Source organism: Monodelphis domestica, chromosome 1 (assembly GCF_027887165.1).
Source record: "Monodelphis domestica isolate mMonDom1 chromosome 1, mMonDom1.pri, whole genome shotgun sequence".
Classification (NCBI taxonomy): Eukaryota; Metazoa; Chordata; class Mammalia; order Didelphimorphia; family Didelphidae; genus Monodelphis; species Monodelphis domestica.
Genome location: NC_077227.1, coordinates 164009797 through 164029370, shown reverse-complemented (window position 1 = coordinate 164029370; position 19574 = coordinate 164009797). Strand labels below are relative to the sequence as shown.

Genomic DNA, 19574 nt, shown 5'->3' with positions numbered 1-19574 from the left:
CTCAATTAGACTCTCACTATAGCAGGGGATCCTTTTATATCTTCCAAACAAATTCATTATCTCACCACAATGGCTTTTCTGAATCTTTTCATCCTACAGACTTCTTCAACCCTCCCATTGCTTCCCCTCAGCCCTCTCTCATCAGAGAATCTTGACTCTTATTGAAAAAAATTGAGGACATTTCCTGAAAACTCCTTTTTCTCCCCTCCTGCTCTTCTCATATCATTAAATGCCTTTCATTATTATCTCCTCTTTGATCTTGTTGGACATGAAGAGGTAGCCCTTCTCGACATGAAAAATTTCTCTACATATACAAATCACCTCATTCTATCCTGTCTTGTCTAGAAAATTCTTCCCTCTATGATTACTACGCTTTAATTTTCAATTTCAGTTCTCCCTATCTACTGATCACTTTCTTACTACTCACAAACATCCCCATGTTTCCCCCTCCTAAAAAAAAAAACAAACCCTCAAATGATTCATCTGCTCCCTATATCCACTATCCTATTTCTCTCCTCTATTTCATGGCTAAACTCTTTTTTAAACCCTTACCTACCCTCTTGGAGTCAATACTGTGTACTGGCTCCAAGGCAGAAGAGTGGTAAAGGCTAGGCAATGGGGGTTAAGTGACTTGCCCAGGGTCACATAGCTGGGAAGTATCTGAGGTCACATTTGAACCTAGGACCTCCTGTCTCTAAGACAGATTTCTCAACCCACTGAGCCACCCAGCTGCCCCCTCATGGCTAAACTCTTGAGAAAGTCACTATCATAGGTGCCTCCTCTTCCTCTCATTCTCTTCTGAACTCTGTAGTCTAGGTTCCAACCACATTGTTCAATAGAAAATGCACTCTTGTCCAAAGGTACCAATAATCTCTTAAATTCCAAATTGAATGGATTTTTCTCAGTTCTCATCCTGCTTGACTTCTTTGCAGACTCTGACATTATTAATCACCCTTTTCTCCTTGAAACTGTCTTCCTTCTTGATTTTCGTGCCATAGCCCTCTCATTCTCCAACCTGGACATCTTCATATGGTATATGTCACAAATATCTAAACTCAACATGTGTAAAACTGAACTTGCTATCTTTCCCCCTAAATCCTATCCTATTCCAAACTTCTCTTTTGCTGTTAAGAGTACTACCAGATTATCTTCCTAGTAACTTAGTTATCATATTCGACTCTTCACTTTCTCTCATGCCAAATATCCAATGTGTTGTCAAGTCTCATCAATAATAGTATCATAACATCTCTTGTACACACACACTCCCTTTTCTCTCCTCTGACACTGCCATCATCCTAGTGCAAGTCCTCATCACCTCAAGCCTAGACCATTTCAATAACCTGCTGGTTGATTTTCCTGACTCAAGGCTCATTCCACTCCAGTCCATTCTCTACTTAGTTGTCAAAGTAATCTAAATGCACAAGTGTGACTATGTTTTTCCCCTATTCAATAATCTCCAATGGCTCCCAGTTACACATAGCCCTCCACATGGTTTGCACTCCAATGACACTGGTTTCCTTGCTATTCCTGCAAAAAAAATTCCATCTTCTGCTCCAGAAAGTTTTTCTGACTGTCATCATGCTTGGAATTCTTTCCTTATTTTCACCTCTTGATTTCTCTAACTTTCTTCAAGTCTCAGCTAAAGTACCACTTCCTACAAGAAGCCTTTTCCATTTCTCCTTAAGCTTAATTCCTTTCCTCTTCTTTGTAAATAGCATGTACACAATTGTTTGCATATTGTCTCCCTCATTAAATTATATGCTCCTAGAGAGAACTGAGCATTTTTGCCCTTTTTTCTATCTCTAGCATTGCATACTCTGTGTCTGGTATAAGGTGGGTCCTTAATATTTATTAACTTGTACCATTATCAGAGATAGTATAGTATCCTGGATGTACCATGAGTGTAGGCTAATATGGGAATTCACATTAGGATGGACAGAAAAGAAAAAAGGAACAAAATCTCATTTTAAGGCCTTATTTTATCATCAAATAATTCAAGAACTATTCTAGTTTCTCAGAAATTATTATCAATCAGGTTCATATAGGTTGAGGAAAGGATATAAGGTTTATTAGTGATTTAAAAATAAGAGATGATCTGATTTGATGATCTAATTCTTCCGATCCCTCATTTTTATTTACCTCACAAATTCAATTAGTTGTCCAGTACTATTATTTCTACCTCTTGCACAGTCTCCTTTTCTCCTTTCACACAAACCATTCCAATCCAGACTCTCTTCACCCTTCTCCTGGACTACTACAGCAGCTTCTTAATTGATAACCTTTGCTTCAAGTCTCTCACTATTCCATTCCCTCCTCCATACAGCCACAAACTGATTTTCCTAATGATGATATCTTTCATGTGTGAACCTTAAAAATTCTCAGACCCTACTTCATAAGGTTTGGTTAAGACCATTCCCCACTTTAAACAATGAAGGAACTTAGATCAGGAATGTAAAGACCTCTACTCCACCCCTACTTAAGCCTGCTTTAGGGGAAGAAACTCCTTGAACAAGGAAAAATATTTAAACCCATACTTATAGTGAGGCAAAAGTTCTTAAGCTGTGCCTATTTTTAGATCTAATACAAAAGGGTGCTAAGTACCTATAAAGGTCAGGCAACTTGTGAATTTACAAGGAGCAAAGAGGTGAGAACTTACTCAGAGGTTTTCTGGTGTGAACTTAATAAAAAATTTAAGCCTTCTTAGGTGTGAATTAAGAATGGTCTGTCCTTTGGAAAGTGTCTACAGTGATTGGTAGATGTAGGGACTTAGGGGAGGTGACATGGGAGAAAAACCCCTATATAAGAAAAAGCAGAATCTCTTGAGATATATCCTTTTGGAGAAATCCTTTTGGAGGATCTCTGATGAGGATCGCTTGGGAAGAATCTCTTGAGAGAGGCTCTGGAGAAGGGAAACTCATCAGAGATCCTCCAAAAAGATATATCTCAAGAGATTCTGCTTTTTCTTATATAGGGATTTTTCTCCCATGTTACCTCCCCTAAGTCCCTACATCTACCAATCACTGTAGACACTTTCCAAAGGACTGCCCATCTAAATTCCTGCTAAATTGACCAATCTCCTCAGTAAGTCTGAACGAGAGAAAACACAGCTGAGTCAACTAATCTCATCAAGAGAAAACTTGCCCAACCCTTTTAGGTACCTAGCATCCCATTGTATCAATTCTAAAAACAGGACTGGCTCAAAGAACTCCTTGCCTTATTATAAGCATGGGTCCAAGTACTTTCATTGTTTAGCAAGGAGTTTTTTTCCCCTAAAGCAGTCTTAAGTAAGGTTGGAGTAGAGGTCCTCCCATTTCTGATCCTGGCGAGTTCTCACATCAAAATGGGTAATGTTTCTCAGTAGGGAATATGTTCCAATTAAGAATTCCCCCCGCCCCCCTGAAAAGGTAAATATTAAGGAAAGGGGAAAGGAGAAAAATGTTATCTTCTTTTACTCAAACTCTCTTCTATAAGGACTACATTTATATCAATCTATGTATACTAACATGTGGGGGAAATGTAATGTATAAATAGGGGGTAAAGAAAGACCAAATAGAATAATCTTTCTCACACAAAGATTCACATGGGAAGGGGAGGGGAAGAAAACTCCTATAAGAAGGAGAGGAAGAGAGGGTTTTTTACTTAAACCTTAATCTCAGGGAAATCAACTCTGAGAGGGAAAAACATCCAGATCCATTGGGATCTTGAATTCTATCTTACCCAACAAGGGTAGGGAGAAGGGAAAACCAAGGGGGGGAGGGGGAGAGGGAAAACAAAAAGGGAGGGAAAGAGAGGGGGGAGGGGGAGGGAACAAAAAGGGAGGGACTAAAAAGGGAAACATCAAGGGAGGGGACAAGGGGGACTGATTCAAAGTAAATCACTGGACTAAAAGGTAAAGCCGAAGAAGAAAAGGGTAGAATTAGGGAAGGATATCAAAATGCCAGGGAGTGCACAAATGACAATCATAACTTTGAACGTGAATGGGATGAACCAATTAAGAATTCCCTGGTGGGGAAATTTTTAACATTCACAAGTCTGGGAGATTTCAAGATTTACAGTAGGGGCTAAATACATATTTGTTGAATTGAATTGAATTGACCAAAAACAAGTCTTCAAAAGCCATCTGTGGCACCATAATCTATTGGGTTAGGTGCTGGATGACATAGAAAATAGAGAATAATGGCAACTACTTCCCTAGATTGTTTTGAGGATCAAATGAAATAATATTTGTAAAGTTTTTTTTCAAAATTTTAAGTACTTTGTAAATGCTAACTATTATTGTTATTGTTTACAAATATAGTTATATTCCATGGAATAGTAATAATAAAAATAGATAGAATTTATATGTACTTTAAGTTTTACAAAAGCTTTTACATAAATTATTTCATTTGATCCTCACAACAACCCTGAGAGGTAGGTGCTATTATTATCTCAACTTAACAGATGAATAAATTTTGGCTGAGAGAGGTTAAGCAACTTTTCCTGGATCACACATCTAAGCATCTCAGTCGGAATTTGTACCATTCAAGCACTCCACCATTCAAGCACTCCTGACTCCAAATCAAACATTCTATCTGCTAATGTCACCTAAAAACCTGGAATATAACTTCATTTTAAAACATAAATATGAATTTTCCTGTCTTACATAGGACCCTATATATTAGATACTACAGAGGCCTAGACAGAATGCAATGATCAACAGTGCCCACCAGGCATTTTGAAATAAGATCCAAGGAATACCCCTGCACCATAAGAAATAACAAGCAGGATGATTTCAGAAACACCTGGAAGCCCTACATGTGGCAGAATGAAGTAAGCAGAACCAGGATGTTATACACAGTAACAACAATATTATACCATGATCAACTAGTTATTCTTAGCAATACAATGATCTAAGACAATTTGAAGGACTTGCTAACCACCTCCAGAGAAATAACTATTAGATTCTAAATACAGATGGAAGCATACTACTCTTTGCTTTATACTATTTGTGTGTTTTTGTTTTGGGGGTCAAGTTTTATATGAATATTCTCTCACAATATGGCCAGGATTAAAATATTTGTGTGATCATACATGTATAACTTAGATTAAATAGCTTACCATCTCAAGGAGAAGGGGAGGAAAGGGAGTGAGAGATAACTGGGATCTCATATGTTCAAAATTGTTATTATATATAAGTGGGAAAAAAGTAAAATATGTTACTTTTTTAAAAAGAAACTAGATTCAAGGAAAAGAATTCCCTGTTAATAAGTATTTAACATTGTCCCAACAAAAACTATCCATCTCAGAGAATCTTATGAAAATTTATCTGAACTATCCTGAATCTGGTGGCGCTTATCAATAATTCTAGAAACAAAACTTAGAATCAAATTATCTGACCATCAAGTTCTTCTACGCCTATATAGAAGCTACATGGTATCTTTTTAATGGAAGTATACTGATTTTAGTTTTTTTTTCAAGTTTACCTAATTAAATTCAAATTGAACATTTCTTTTAATTGCTGTAGAAGGAGTAACAACCCTAAAAGATATTTTCCTTGACCACTGTCAGGCCTTTCAAAAAAATTCCCTGTGCCAATGTCTAGAGGGTCATATCATCAAATATATGAGGGGACTGTTACTATAAAGGTTCAGCAACCTCTAAAATAGAATCATTGATTGCTACTAACTTGAAAGTTATGAAGGTACTGAGTTTCCCTAAGGATGTTAAAGTGGGGGATCTGGTAATTTATTGATCCAGTATGTCTGACCTCTGGTAAAAGGAGGGTAGGGGCTAGCTAACTAACTATACTTCTTATTTTTGCCCCTTGGACTGAATACATTTCCTGCTCTGTCTCCTGAACCAATAAAATCAACAGGAGCAGAGCAGAAAATGTACTTACCCTCGGAAGCAGATCAGCTGGAAGCACTGGAGGAAGACATAGTGCTAAGCCTGTGTAAAAACATAGAGAAAGAAATTATTAAAATCTGGAAAAGTTTGAAACTGTTTACTCACAGTTTCACACTATACCTCCTTGAGAAATCACTGGTTTTTAAAGAAGAAAATTCATTTCCAAGTGTTTTCATACTACAGTAAAAGGGAAAACAACAGTATAGAAGAGGGAAACTCCCTAAAAAACACACACATAGAAGCCAACTTCTTTCTCAGATGTAGAGTAAGAAAAGTGATGATAATAAAAATAATAATAAATAACATATGCCATCTCACTTTCTCCTCACAACAACCCTTGGAAATAGGTATTATAAATATCACCATTTAACAAATTAGGAAACTGAGTCTGAGGGAGGTTAAGTGACTTGTCCAAGGTTATACAACTAGTAAATATCTGATGAAGGACCTGAACTCAAGTCTTACTGGCTACAAGTCTAGCATTTTTATCCACCAAGCCACCTAGCTGCACCTTGCTAGATGAGCAGGGAAAAAAGAAGCCAAGGAGAACAAGATTCAAAGTGCCTTCCATCTGGTGTATTATCATACTTAATATATAAAAAGTAACAATTTTTATCATTGTTTAAAATAGTCTCCAATATTTACCTTAATGGGGAAAATTTGAAATGAGGGTAGAAAATAAAACCAGATATGGGGAAGAAAGAAACAGTTACATGCAGGATAAGAAATAGTTCTCAAAGCTAAACTCCAGACCTTGATTTACAAAGTATTTTTCTTTATTCTCTTTCACATACAGGTTCTTTCTTTATCAGAGACATACCTACAACCCCGATTTGGTGCCTAGACATAAACTGCAGATCTATTAAGCATTTGTAACTGTGCCATGCCAAAATATTTCTTAATAACACAAAAGAGAAGTTCTTTAAGGAGAAAAGGGCTGCACATCCCCTATAAACTAGAAAAAAAGATCTACTAACTACAACACTGCCTTTCTGCTAAATGATGCAAAGAGGTAAAACAATCTTTTTAAAAAATCAAGTTACCCATAGGATTTCAATTTTGATTGTTTTCATTATATTAATGCAGGTAAGAAATAGAAAGGTCTTAGGGAGAGGGAAAATGTACTTTTCTCTGGAAATGCTTACAGTGTAGAAGAAGCCCTTGTCCCTTAAAAGTATTGTGAAATAAGAACAGAATCAATGCCTAGTTAAATAGCTCAAAAACTCAAAATTTTAAACTCTCAAAGTATAGACTAGATTTTAATCCCTGGGAACCCAGATTTAGGGGGTCAGAGAAAACTATTCCTCTCAATATTTATCTGAATATTTCATTTCTTCATAACTATGTCCAAAAAAGAACAGAACAGGAGATATTAGGAGTTATTATGGCTAATCATTACTATACAGGGGGAGGAGAGAAGGGGTGAAAAAAAGGGAGAACAGGAGATACTCTTGCATAGTCAAGTGTGACTGGAGGGTCCCAGCATGAGCTTTAAATGCTTCCAGGTCGCCAGTGGGTAAGAAAATATTATAATACAATGATATCCATAACAGCTTTGAAAAATATAAAATTTTTACATTTAAGAATTCTGTATTCATCATTACTTCTAAATGAAGAAGCCAGGGCTTTATGGCCTACTTTGAAAAAGGCATGGTAACAAATACAGATTATAGCCTTCTATATAAAAACTGCTCAACAATAACACAAATTCCAAGTAATAATCTATTAAAAATATAATTCCAAGCTAAAGTAAATGTCATGTAAAGAATACCAAATTATATATAGAAATATATATATATATATATATAATAGCAACTGTAAGTAATGTTTGTTTTGCAATTAAATAAAATAGAACCTGTCTACTTATTTCAACATTTTAACATTAAAGGCAGCTATAAACTCTTATCAGTAAAATATAAATAAGAGTTTTGTTTTTCAACCTAAGAACTTTGTTAAACTACCCTGTCATCTTCACATTTTAAAATGACATATCAAAAATATTCTGTTTTTCCATTCTAAATTTAAAACAGTAGAGCCAACATATCCATCTCATCAATAACAAACCAATTAGAATGTCTCCTTACCAAGAGATATTGTTGTAGCTGAGAAACAGACGTTGGAGGCAGGGCAAATTATCCACATCTCTCTAGAAGGAAATAAAGAAGCAAAAATTTACCAAGGGAAAGGAAAAAAAAATCTTTGAAATGTCTACTTTCCCAGTTGTTGAAATATATGCTGCTTTCAATATACTGCAACCTTGCTGCATCAGTGATTTCTACCAGACATTTGGCTCCATTCTCTTCCACTGCAGATCATAGGGGAGGGCTTCTGTATATCTGCAGAACAAGCTGCACCACTTGCAAGGTAAATAGCACTGAAGAGAACAGAGAGAGATGCTACTGCTGCTACTGCTGCTGCTGCTGCTGCAAGCTTCTCTGAATATGCTGTTGGGAAAGAGGCCAAAATGCTTCTTCAGCATTTCAACTGTAGCACAGATATGAGAATCCAACGGAGGAAAAAAGATTTTGTAAGGATGAGGTACCAAAAGTCAATTCTAAGCAGATAATCTTCTATTCCAAATATTATCTGTCTATATTCAAAATATTGGAAATTCTTAAGTCATCAGTCCCACTCCACCCAATCACAAATTAGGCAGCACACTTTCAGTTTCTCTGTAAATTTTCATAAAGAAAAATTGGTATAAATTGTGTGGTGTGTGTATGTATTTACATATGAGTGTATATCTATATATCTCCTCTATGTCATTGGCAACCTTTACAACTGAAAATCTGCAATTCAATCAATTACTAAGAAGGCCAAACAACCAAAAATGGATCTTGCTCCACACTTAAATATAGCCATGAGAAATACTGCTATTTCAGTATAATTACCAGTAGAAAATGCTTCAGGTTTAAGTGACTAATGATGATCCAAAAGTCAAGAATAAATTTACACGGAGTGTCTTGTTCCCTAAGTGAGAAGCCAATACCTTCGTAAAAGAAAAAAAAATGCACTGTCTAGCATAAAGAACTAAATACTACTCAACTCATTTTGACAAACTCCTCTATTTGGTATTTAAAATCTTTCACAAAGAAACTAGGTAGCTCAGTGAACAGAAAGTCAAGCCTGGAAACAGAAGGTCCTGCGTTCAAATGTGACCTGCAATACTTCCTTGCTGGGTAACTCAAATTGCCTAACTAACCCTTATTGCTCTTTGGGCCTTGGAACTGATACTTAGTACTTGGAATTGATTCAAAGACAGATGGTAAGGGTTGCAAAAAATAAAAATATCTTTCACAATATGATTCCAGACTACATATGTTCCTGTTACATTGACCTATTTCCCATTCATGGTAGTTTACCTCCCATTTCTGTACCTTTATATAGGCTATCTCATTCCTAAAATGTTGTTTTTTACCTCCATCTCTTGCCATACCCCTCCAAGTTCCCTTCAGAGAGCTCAGTTATAGTACCTTCTTCTTTAATTTTATTTCTTCAGTTTTCTGTTCCCCTCTCTAATATTATTTTGTTTTTATATCAGCCCACCCTCCAGTAAAATGTAAATTCCTTGAGGTCAGAGATAGCTTCACATTTATATTTTCATATGTAGCACTTACAGCCAGCCAAGTGACTGGCATACAATAGGCACCTAATAAAAATGTTTGCTACACATAAAAGTAGGCTCTAACAATTCATATCACCTTTTAAATTCTAAAACCATATTATCAAATATTTATCTATCTCTCTCTCTATATATATATAACCTATTCAATATTCAGATAAGTATATTAGATGGTTTATTTTATAATTTATAGTTAAATGACAAATTTAGGAATGGTATTTATCATCCATCCAAATTAATCTAGATTTTTCCTATATGCTTTCAAATTTATTACACAACTTGTCATTTTCAGATCTTAACTTAAACCCCTCCATTCCTACATAAGACCTTGAGTGCATCCCAATAGAAGTTATCACAACATCTTTGCAACCCTTATCCTTCCATTTCTAATACACTTGATAACAAGAGTTCTGTAGCTCAAATTATACAATGTAATGCAATGTGAATGCATATAATTTTGTAGCTACTTGAGCATTTCTTATTTTTCCAGAGTTAAAAATTATTATATTCATTCATTTTGGGAATTATAAACTTGTTTGTTTTTTAAAGTCATGCACATGCATATTTTTAATATGAGACTGGCTTTCTACTACAAATAAGAATGCTTCTAGGTCATCTGCCCATATTGATGGCATGCCCTAAAGGAATACCATCTAATTTTCAATACTATCAATAGTTATTAATAAAATTAATCTTCTGAAAAGATCAAATGATATTCTAAAATTATAAATTAATGATTTGGAGATTTCTGCTATTTTGAAATATCTATTATCTTCAATTAATATAGATAATTAAGAGTTGTCTCTACAAATTATTAGGAACTTTATTTTAGCTGCGGAATTTTAAAAAGAATATAAAATTTTTGCTAACAACTCTCTCATTAAATAATCATCTCACTGCCAGGGGAACTATCAAAAAGAGTTTAGAGTGATGACATGTCTGAAAGTAACAATAAGAAAACAAACTGGAATCTGCTCACAGAAACAGACTATTTCTATGTCCTCTGGTATCTTCCTCTTAAAGTCTTAATTTAATTCAACTCACAAAAGAGTTGTGGGAATCAACTCCAAACACTTTTTGATGCAGGAGACAATTTTTTTTCATTTTCCAAAAGTATCTAGCAATAGAAGTATGACAAAATAAAATTACTGCTATTACAAAATTCCTTTGGAATTGTAATTCTTTATAAAATTATGTGTTAAAAATCTTGATTTGTCTTTTGAAAAGAAATTAGCATTCCCTTGAACTATAATCATATATATATATATGTACATATATATATATATATTTCAATTTTACTAAACTCACAAAGGACCAAAATGATTCAGCAATCTGACCCTCTAAAATATTCAGTGCAGTAACTATTTTTAGAGCCCCTTCCCATGGAGAAGTCAGGAAAGAGAGAGATAAAAAGGTGGGGATGGCAGCATGTACCATGAAAGAGTTCTCTCTCTTTCTGTTTATTGAAGCAGAACAAAGTAATCTAAAATGTTGCTTTGGAGAAGAGTAGTTCTTTTTTCTTTTTCTTTTTGTCATGGTCATTTTTTTGTCAAACCATTTTAACTAAAGAAAAGCCACACAAAAAGAACTGATTAATAGATTTTAAAATAACTATTTGCTGTAAACTTTTTCTAGTGCTTATTATAATATAGATCTCAGTCTTTCTATGTGAGTAACTATGTTCTTTCCAATGATTCTTCGAATTATACAATTCCATTTGAATAAAAACAAAGTTATAACCTATAAAGTTCCACTGTTAGTATAAGATCAACTAATCATGTTTGTACATATCACACTCTTTTTTCTTCTCCACTACCACTATTATTACTATGACTACAGTTTGTTCTGTCATTTCACAGCAATTGATATCAATGGATTTGGATCTGACTCCAACCAATCTTTCTGGCTTTCTTTCCAAGCTTTCTTTTACAACAAAACTGTTTTACTCATTATTCTCTCATGAGGTCTGCTTTCCTGCCTCCATGCTTTTGTTGAACTTATTCTTTCCAATTTGAAGACTTTATCTCTCTCCTATCCACTCACCATCATAATAATCAATAAAAATTGAGAGTATTGTGTGGGTACACTACAGATGCTGGGGGTACAAAAATATAATACCTTTTATGAGCCTAAACAGTTTGTAATCATTTGAGGAAACAGAACATGTGCATAAAAAGATAAGTAATAATTCAAAGTGATGTGTATTAAAAGTCAAAAGAATGGTACAAATCATATGTGCTTCAGGAATTCCTAACTCCCAAGACTATTGAGAGGAAAGTATTTATATGTATATGAATTACTAGGGGAAAGAGGATGAATTTTATTCTAGACATATTTAAGTGTGAAGGGATAGCAGAAATTTCAAACAAACATCTCCTTGATAATTAGAGTTAAAAACTCAATTTCAGGTGGGAAATTAGAGCTGAAGAGGTAGATTTTAAGAATCAACTAAACTAGAAGTAATAAATGAAGCAAGTTAAGTAGGTGAAAGCTTCAAGGGGCATACAGGGAGAAAGGCAAAAAAATAAGGACAGACCCTTAGAGCATACTCACATTTACTCTTGCTAATACTTTTGCAATAAAATCCAATTTGTTCTCCCTGCATCACGTCTATTCCCTTTCTAATACATCCTCCACACAGTTACTAAAGTGATTTACCTAATTCTCAGATGTTACCATGTCACTACTCTACTCAATAAGTTCCAGTGGCTCCCTCTTTTAAGCATTATTTGTTCTAGCCATTGATATGGACCCAAGACACACATGTAGTCTTTAGGTATGGAAACAGGAATCAAGATAAGGTAAATGCACTAAGACCTAATTTGGGCAAATTTAATTTCAATCAAGAATAGTTTCTTTTAACTTGACCCATTTATTGCCAGGAAGCTATATGAATGTGTAGGTATGGGGAAGGTTGAAGAGAGAGAGATCTCAGAGATATGCATGGTTGCACTATATATCCTTGCTGAATATTTGTTTATACATCTTTCCTTAGTGTTCGTTTATATTTAGTAAAATGTTTCTGTTCATTTTACCTTTTAAAAAATGACGTAATTGACTCAATCCCTCAAAAAATATTTCTTTAAGAGGTCAGTCTGTACCTAACTTAAGGTCCTTGCTACTACCTCTAAGATAAAATATAAAATCTTCTTTCTCAAAGCTCTGTACCTCCTGGCCTTTTGCTATTTCTCCAATCTCCTTACTTATTATTATGGTCCAGACAAAGTGGCCTACATGATGTTACTCACAAACAGTCCTCTATTTCCTACCTGCCTATCCCTCATTCCTAGGAAATAGTTTTGTTTCATCTCTTTCTCTTATTATTCCTGGTTTCATCCAAAACTCAGATCCTTCACCATCTTCCTAATCCCCCACCAAACCACCAACTTGATGGTGCCTTCACTTCCAAAATTATTGCATATTTTTTTGTAATTATTTTGTATTTGTAAACTTGAGGACAAGAAATTTTCATTTTTGTCTTTGAATCCCTAGTGCTTAGCACAGTGTAGGACATCTATCAATGGACTATTTGATGAATAAATGCTTGTTGAGTGGCTGATTGACTGAGAGATAGGAGGAAGGAGTAGAGTCAGGGAAAGACAAAGAGAAGACATATGAGTAGTCATTAAGAGAACCAGGATGGGACAGTGTCAAAGAAATGTTAATGACTATAGAATTTAAAAAAATAATTGCCTCAGTATGGTGTAGACATGTCAAGAAGGCCATTAAAAAAGGTGATTTTTTATGTCATTAACATTAGAAACAATGGTCTCCTTAGAGAAAAGTGACATGGAGCAACAGAGTTAAGCAGCAAGGGAAGCTATTGAGAAAATGGAGAGAACAAATATAGATTACTCACTTGAGAAGTTTTATGGTAAAATAGAAAGAGAAAATCTTTCTGTTACTCCACCAATTAGGGGGGTGTCACTTAGAGAAGAACCAAGATGGCAGAGAAGGTACACAGGCTCACCCAATCTCTACCAAATTACCCTTTAAAAAACTATGACATCATAACTCAAAATGAATCCTAGTGATAGGGAAAACCAAAACACAAACTCAGAAGAAGAACACAAGGTCAATATTGTTGTATCCAAAGCCTCCAAGAAAAATATGAGTTGCTCTCAAGCTTAAAAAGAATTCATGATGGAGCTGAAAAAGGATTTCAAAAATTAAATATGAGAAGTAGAAGAAAATTTGAGAAAAAAAAACAGTGATACAAGAAAATCATGGAAAAGACTAAGAAACAGACTAGCCAAGTGGTAAAAGAGGCACAAAAAATTCATGGAAGAGAGCTTCTTAAAAAGTAGAATTAGCCAAAAAAAAAAAAAAAGATAAGCAAAAATGCACTGAAGAGAAGAACTTTTGCAAAGGCAAAATTGGCCACATAAAAAAAGATATAAAAATTCACTGAGGAAAAAAATTCTTTAAAAAGTAGAATTAGCCAAATGGAAAATGAGGTACAAAAGCTCACTGAAGAAAACCATGCCTTAGTGGCAGCTGGGTGGCTCAGTGGATTGAGAGCTAGACTTAGAGACAGGAGGTTCTGGGTTCAAATCTGGCCTCAGACACTTCCTAGCTGTGTGGCCCTGGGCAAGTCACTTAACCCCCATTGCCTAGCCCTTACCACTCTTTTGCCTTAGAACCAAAACACAGTATTGATTCTAAAATGGAAGGTAAGGGTTTTAAAAAGAAAAAAGAAAAAATGAAAAATGAAAAAAAAGAAAATAATGCCTTAAAAATTAGAATAGGGCAAATAGAAGCTAATGACATAAGACATCCCATAAGACATCAAGAAACAATTAAACAAAGGCAAAAAAAAATGAAAATATTTAGAAGAAAATGTGAAAAATATCATTGGAAAAACAACTGACCTGGAAAATAGGGCCAAGATAGATAACCTAAGACTTACTTGACTACCTGAAAACCATAATTAAGGAAAAATAAATTGGAAATCATCTTTCTTTTTTTTTAAATAATATTTTATTTGATCATTTCCAAGCACTATTTATTAAAGACAAAGGTCATTTTCTTTCCCCCCCCCAACCCTCTTTAGCTGACACGTGATTCCACTGGGTATCACATGTATTCTTGATTCGAACCCATTCTCATGTTGTTAGTGTTTGCATTAGAGTGTTCGTTTAGAGTCTCTCCTGTCATGTCCCCTCAACCGCTGTAGTCAGGCAGTTGCTTTTCCTCAGTGTTTCTACTCCCACAGTTTGTCCTCTGCTTATGAATAGTGTTTTTTTCTCCTAGATCCCTGCAGATTGTTAAGGGACATTACACCGCCACTAATGGAGAAGTCCATTACGTTCGATTATACCACAGTGTATTAGTCACTGTGTACAATGTTCTCCTGGTTCTGCTCCTCTCGCTCTGCATCACTTCCTGGAGGTTGTTCCAGTCTCCATGGAATTCCTGCACTTTATTATTCCTTTTTGCACAATAGTATTCCATCACCAACATATACCACAATTTGTTCAGCCATTCCCCAATTGAAGGGCATCCCCTCTTTTTCCAATTTTTGGTCACCACAAAGAGCGCAGCTATGAATATTTTTGTACAAGTCTTTTTGTCCATTATCTCTTTGGGGTACAAACCCAGCAGTGCTATGGCTGGATAAGAGGGTAGACATTCTTTTATCGTCCTTTGGGCATAGTTCCAAATTGCCCTCCAGAATGGTTGGATCAGTTCACAACTCCACCAGCAATGAATTAATGTCCCTACTTTGCCACATCCCCTCCAGCATTCATTACTTTCCTTTGCTATCATGTTAGCCAATCTGTTAGGTGTGAGGTGATACCTCAGAGTTGTATTGATTTGCATCTCTCTGATTATAAGAGATTTAGAACACTTCTTCATGTGCTTATTAATAGTTTTGCTTTCTTTATCTGAAAACTGCCTATCCATGTCCCTTGCCCATTTATCAATTGGAGAATGGCTTAGATTTTTGTGCAATAGATTTAGCTCTTTATAAATTTGAGTAATTAAACCTTTGTCAGAGGTTTTTATGAAGATTTTTTCCCAATTGGTTGTTTTCCTTCTGATTTTAGTTACATTGGTTTTGTTTGTACAAAAGCTTTTTAATTTGATATAGTCGAAATTATTTATTTTACATTTTGTGACTCTTTCAATGTCTTGCTTGGTTTTAAAGTCTTTCCCCTCCCAAAGGTCTGACATGTATACTATTCTGTGTTTACCCAATTTACTTATGGTTTCCTTCTTTATGTTTAAGTCATTCACCCATTTTGAATTTATCTTGGTGTAAGGTGTGAGGTGTTGATCAATTCCTAATCTCTCCCACACTGTCTTCCAATTTTCCTAGCAGTTTTTACTGAATAGTGGATTTTTGTCCCAAAAGCTGGGATCTTTGGGTTTATCGTATACTGTCTTGCTGAGGTCTCTTGCACCCAGTCTACTCCACTGATCCTCTTTACTGTCTCTTATCCAGTACCAAATTGTTTTGATGACTGCTGCTTTGTAATATAGTTTAAGGTCTGGGACTGCAAGGCCCCCATCATTTGTGTTTTTTTTTCATTATTTCCCTGGATATCCTTGATCTTTTGTTATTCCAAATGAACTTTGTTATGTTTTTTTCTAAATAAGTAAAGAAATATTTTGGGAGTTCCATGGCTATGGCACTAAATAGATAAATAAGTTTGGGTAGGATGGTCATTTTTATTATATTGGCTCGTCCTATCCATGAGAAGTTAATGTTTTTCCAATTGCTCAAGTCTACTTTTAGTTGTGTGGAGAGTGTTTTGTAGTTGTGTTCATATAGTTCCTGTGTTTGTCTCGGGAGATAGATTCCTAGGTATTTTATTTTATCTAAGGTGATTTTGAATGGGATTTCTCTTTCTAGTTTTTGCTGCTCAGCTGTGTTGGAGATATATAGAAATGCTGATGACTTATGTGGGTTTATTTTGTATCCTGCAACTTTGCTAAAGTTGTTGATTATTTCAATTAGCTTTTTGGTTGAATCTCTAGGATTCTTTAAGTAGACCATCATGTCATCTTCAAAGAGTGATAACTTGGTCTCCTCCTTGCCTATTTTGATGCCTTTAATTTCTTTTTCTTCTCTAATTGCTACTGCTAGTGTTTCTAGTACAATGTCAAATAGTAGAGGTGATAATGGGCATCCTTGTTTCACTCCTGATCTTATTGGGAATGCATCTAGTTTATCCCCATTGCAGATGATATTAGCTGATGGCTTTAGACATATACTGTTTATTGTTTTTAGAAACGACCCTTCTATTCCTATGCTTTCTAGTGTTTTTAATAGGAATGGGTGTTATATTTTATCAAAGGCTTTTTCTGCATCTATTGAGATAATCATGTGGTTCTTGCTGGTTTGCTTGTTGATGTGGTCAATGATATGGATGGTTTTCCTAATATTGAACCAGCCCTGAATCCCTGGTATAAATCCTACTTGATCATGGTGGATGACCATTCTGATCACTTGCTGGAGTCTTTTTGCTAGTATCCTATTTAGATTTTTGCATCTATATTCATTAGGGAGATTGGTCTATAGTTTTCTTTCTCTGTTTTTGACCTGCCTGGTTTTGGAATCAATACCATGTTTGTGTCATAAAAGGAGTTTGGTAGAACTCCCTCTTTGCTTATAATGTCAAATAGTTTGTATAATATTGGGATTAACTGTTCTCTGAATGTTTGATAGAATTCACAGGTGAATCCATCAGGCCCTGGGGATTTTTTCTTAGGAAGTTCTTTGATGGCCTATTGGATTTCATTTTCTGATATGGGATTATTTAAGAATTCTATTTCTTCTTCTGTTAGTCTAGGCAGTTTGTATTTTTGTATATATTCATCCATATCACCTAAATTGGTGTATTTATTGCCATATAATCGGGCAAAGTAATTTTTAATAATTGCCTTAATTTCCTCTTCATTGGAGGTGATGTCCCCCTTTTTGTCTTTGATGCTGTTAATTTGCTTTTCTTCTTTCCTTTTTTTAATTAGATTGACCAGTACTTTGTCTATTTGTTTGTTTTTACAAAGTACCAGCTTCTTGTCTTATTTATTAAATCAATAGTTCTATCACTTTTGATTTTATTAATTTCTCCCTTAATTTTTAGGATTTCTAGTTTGGTTTTCTGCTGGGTGTTTTTAATTGGATTGCTTTTGAGTTTGTTTGTTTTTTTTGCATTTCCAATTGATTGATCTCTGCTCTCCCTAGTTTATTAATATATGAACTCAGGGATATAAATTTACCTCTGATTACCACTTTGGCTGCATCCCAAAAGGTTTGAAAGGATGTCTCACCATTGTCATTTTCCTCGGTGAAATTATTAATTGTTTCTATGATTTCTTCTCTAACTAAACAATTTTGGAGTATCATATTGTTTAATTTCCAATTAGTTTTTGATTTGGTTTTCCATGTACCATTACTGATCATTATTTTTATTGCCTTGTGATATGAAAAGGCTGCATTTATTATTTCTGCTTTTTCGCATTTGTGTGCTATGTTTCTGTGACCTAATGTATGGTCAATCTTTGTGAATGTGCCATGTGGTGCTGAGAAGAAGGTGTATTCCTTTTTATCCCTATTTATTTTTCTCCATATGTCTATTAATTCTAATTTTTCTAAGATTTCATTCACTTCTTTTACCTCTTTCTTATTTATTTTTTGATTTGATTTATCTAAATTTGATAATGGTTGGTTTAAGTCTCCCACTAATATGGTTTTACTGTCTATTTCTTCCTTCAATTCTCCTAGTTTCTCCATTAAAAATTTGGGTGCTGGGACTTCCGGGTAATCATGGCTGCAATCTAGACGCTGCACGCTTTCTCTCCCCAGCACCGAACGAAATAGACTACATCAAAGGAGCATAAAATCACCTTTGGAGGAACAGAAGGACTCCCCAGTACCCCACAGAGGCAAAGGTACGTGGGGCTTGAACATTTCAACACTAAAATAAGAAGGAAAAGCTTGCACAGAAAAGTGAACTGAGCCGCCCTTCCCCCACCCCACCTCCCCCACTAAACCAGAGTGAGCTACCTGAGCACTCACCGGGACAGCGAGTGAGTGGGGAGCGTCTCTGTCTGGGGGGGCACTCCAGGGTCCTTGGGATCTGGGGACTGCCAGGAAAAAACGTCTCAGGGCGCTTTCACTGGAGAAGCCAACGGACTTCGGGCGGGCTGCGCTGAACAAGGCGCGCTGATTATCTGGGCGGAGCTGAATACCTGGGCTCGGAGGCTGGGAAGAACTAGTCTGAAGCAACCTAAATTCACAGAAAAACCACTCTTATAACCCAGACCCCAGACCAAAAAGGAAAGGGAAATAAAACCACCAAAGGGATGGCTCACATGGCCCAAAATCAAGCCTCCAGGAAGAAAGGGAAAAAAGTGACTATTGAAAACTTTTATGGTGGAAGTACCCAAGGAAAAGAGGAGAATGAGGAGGAAATCCAAAAAAATTCAGAACACGCCTCCCAAAATGGAAACTATCAACAAGCTCTGGAAGATCTCAAACTGGAACTTATCCAAAAGATGGAAACCTTCTGGAAAGAAAAATGGGAGAAAGAGATCAGCTGTCTGACAGATAAGACTGCTCAATTGGAAAAAGAACTCGAAGCATCCAATACAAGGGCAGACAAGGCTGAAAAGCAAATCCAGTCCCTAATGACCAGAATCAAGCACCTAGAAGAAAGTGAGATGATAAAACAGCAAGAATCAATAAAGCAAACCCAAACAATTAATGAATTGGAAGAAAACATAAAATATCTCACTGAGAAGGTCACGGACCTGGAGAACAGAGGAAGACGAGAAAATCTCCGTATCATCGGTCTCCCAGAAAAACCAGAGGTAAACAACAAATTGGATTTTATTCTAGAGGAGATTATAAAAGAAAATTGCCCCCACGTTCTGGAGCAAGGGGGCAAAATAGAAATAGAAAGGATTCATAGAACACCTTCTATACTAAATCCCCAAAAGACAACGCCTAGGAATGTAATTGCCAAATTCAAGAGCTTCCAAGAAAAGGAGAAAATCCTACAAGAAGCCAAGAAGAAGAGCTTCAGATATAAGGGGGCTCCCATAAGGATCACAC

The 19574-nt window shown here is 35.6% G+C and overlaps 1 protein-coding gene across 2 annotated transcripts in view; it reads right to left on the bottom strand.

The window, feature by feature from the left end:
* LRRC49 (leucine rich repeat containing 49) overlaps positions 1-19574 on the bottom strand; it is a 192994-nt gene that overhangs the window by 112256 nt on the left and 61164 nt on the right. For both annotated transcript variants that reach the window (XM_001367936.5, XM_056809108.1), the window contains one exon: positions 7971-8032. In XM_001367936.5, the coding sequence (XP_001367973.1) occupies positions 7971-8032 (62 nt within the window). The remainder of the gene's footprint in view (positions 1-7970; positions 8033-19574) is intronic.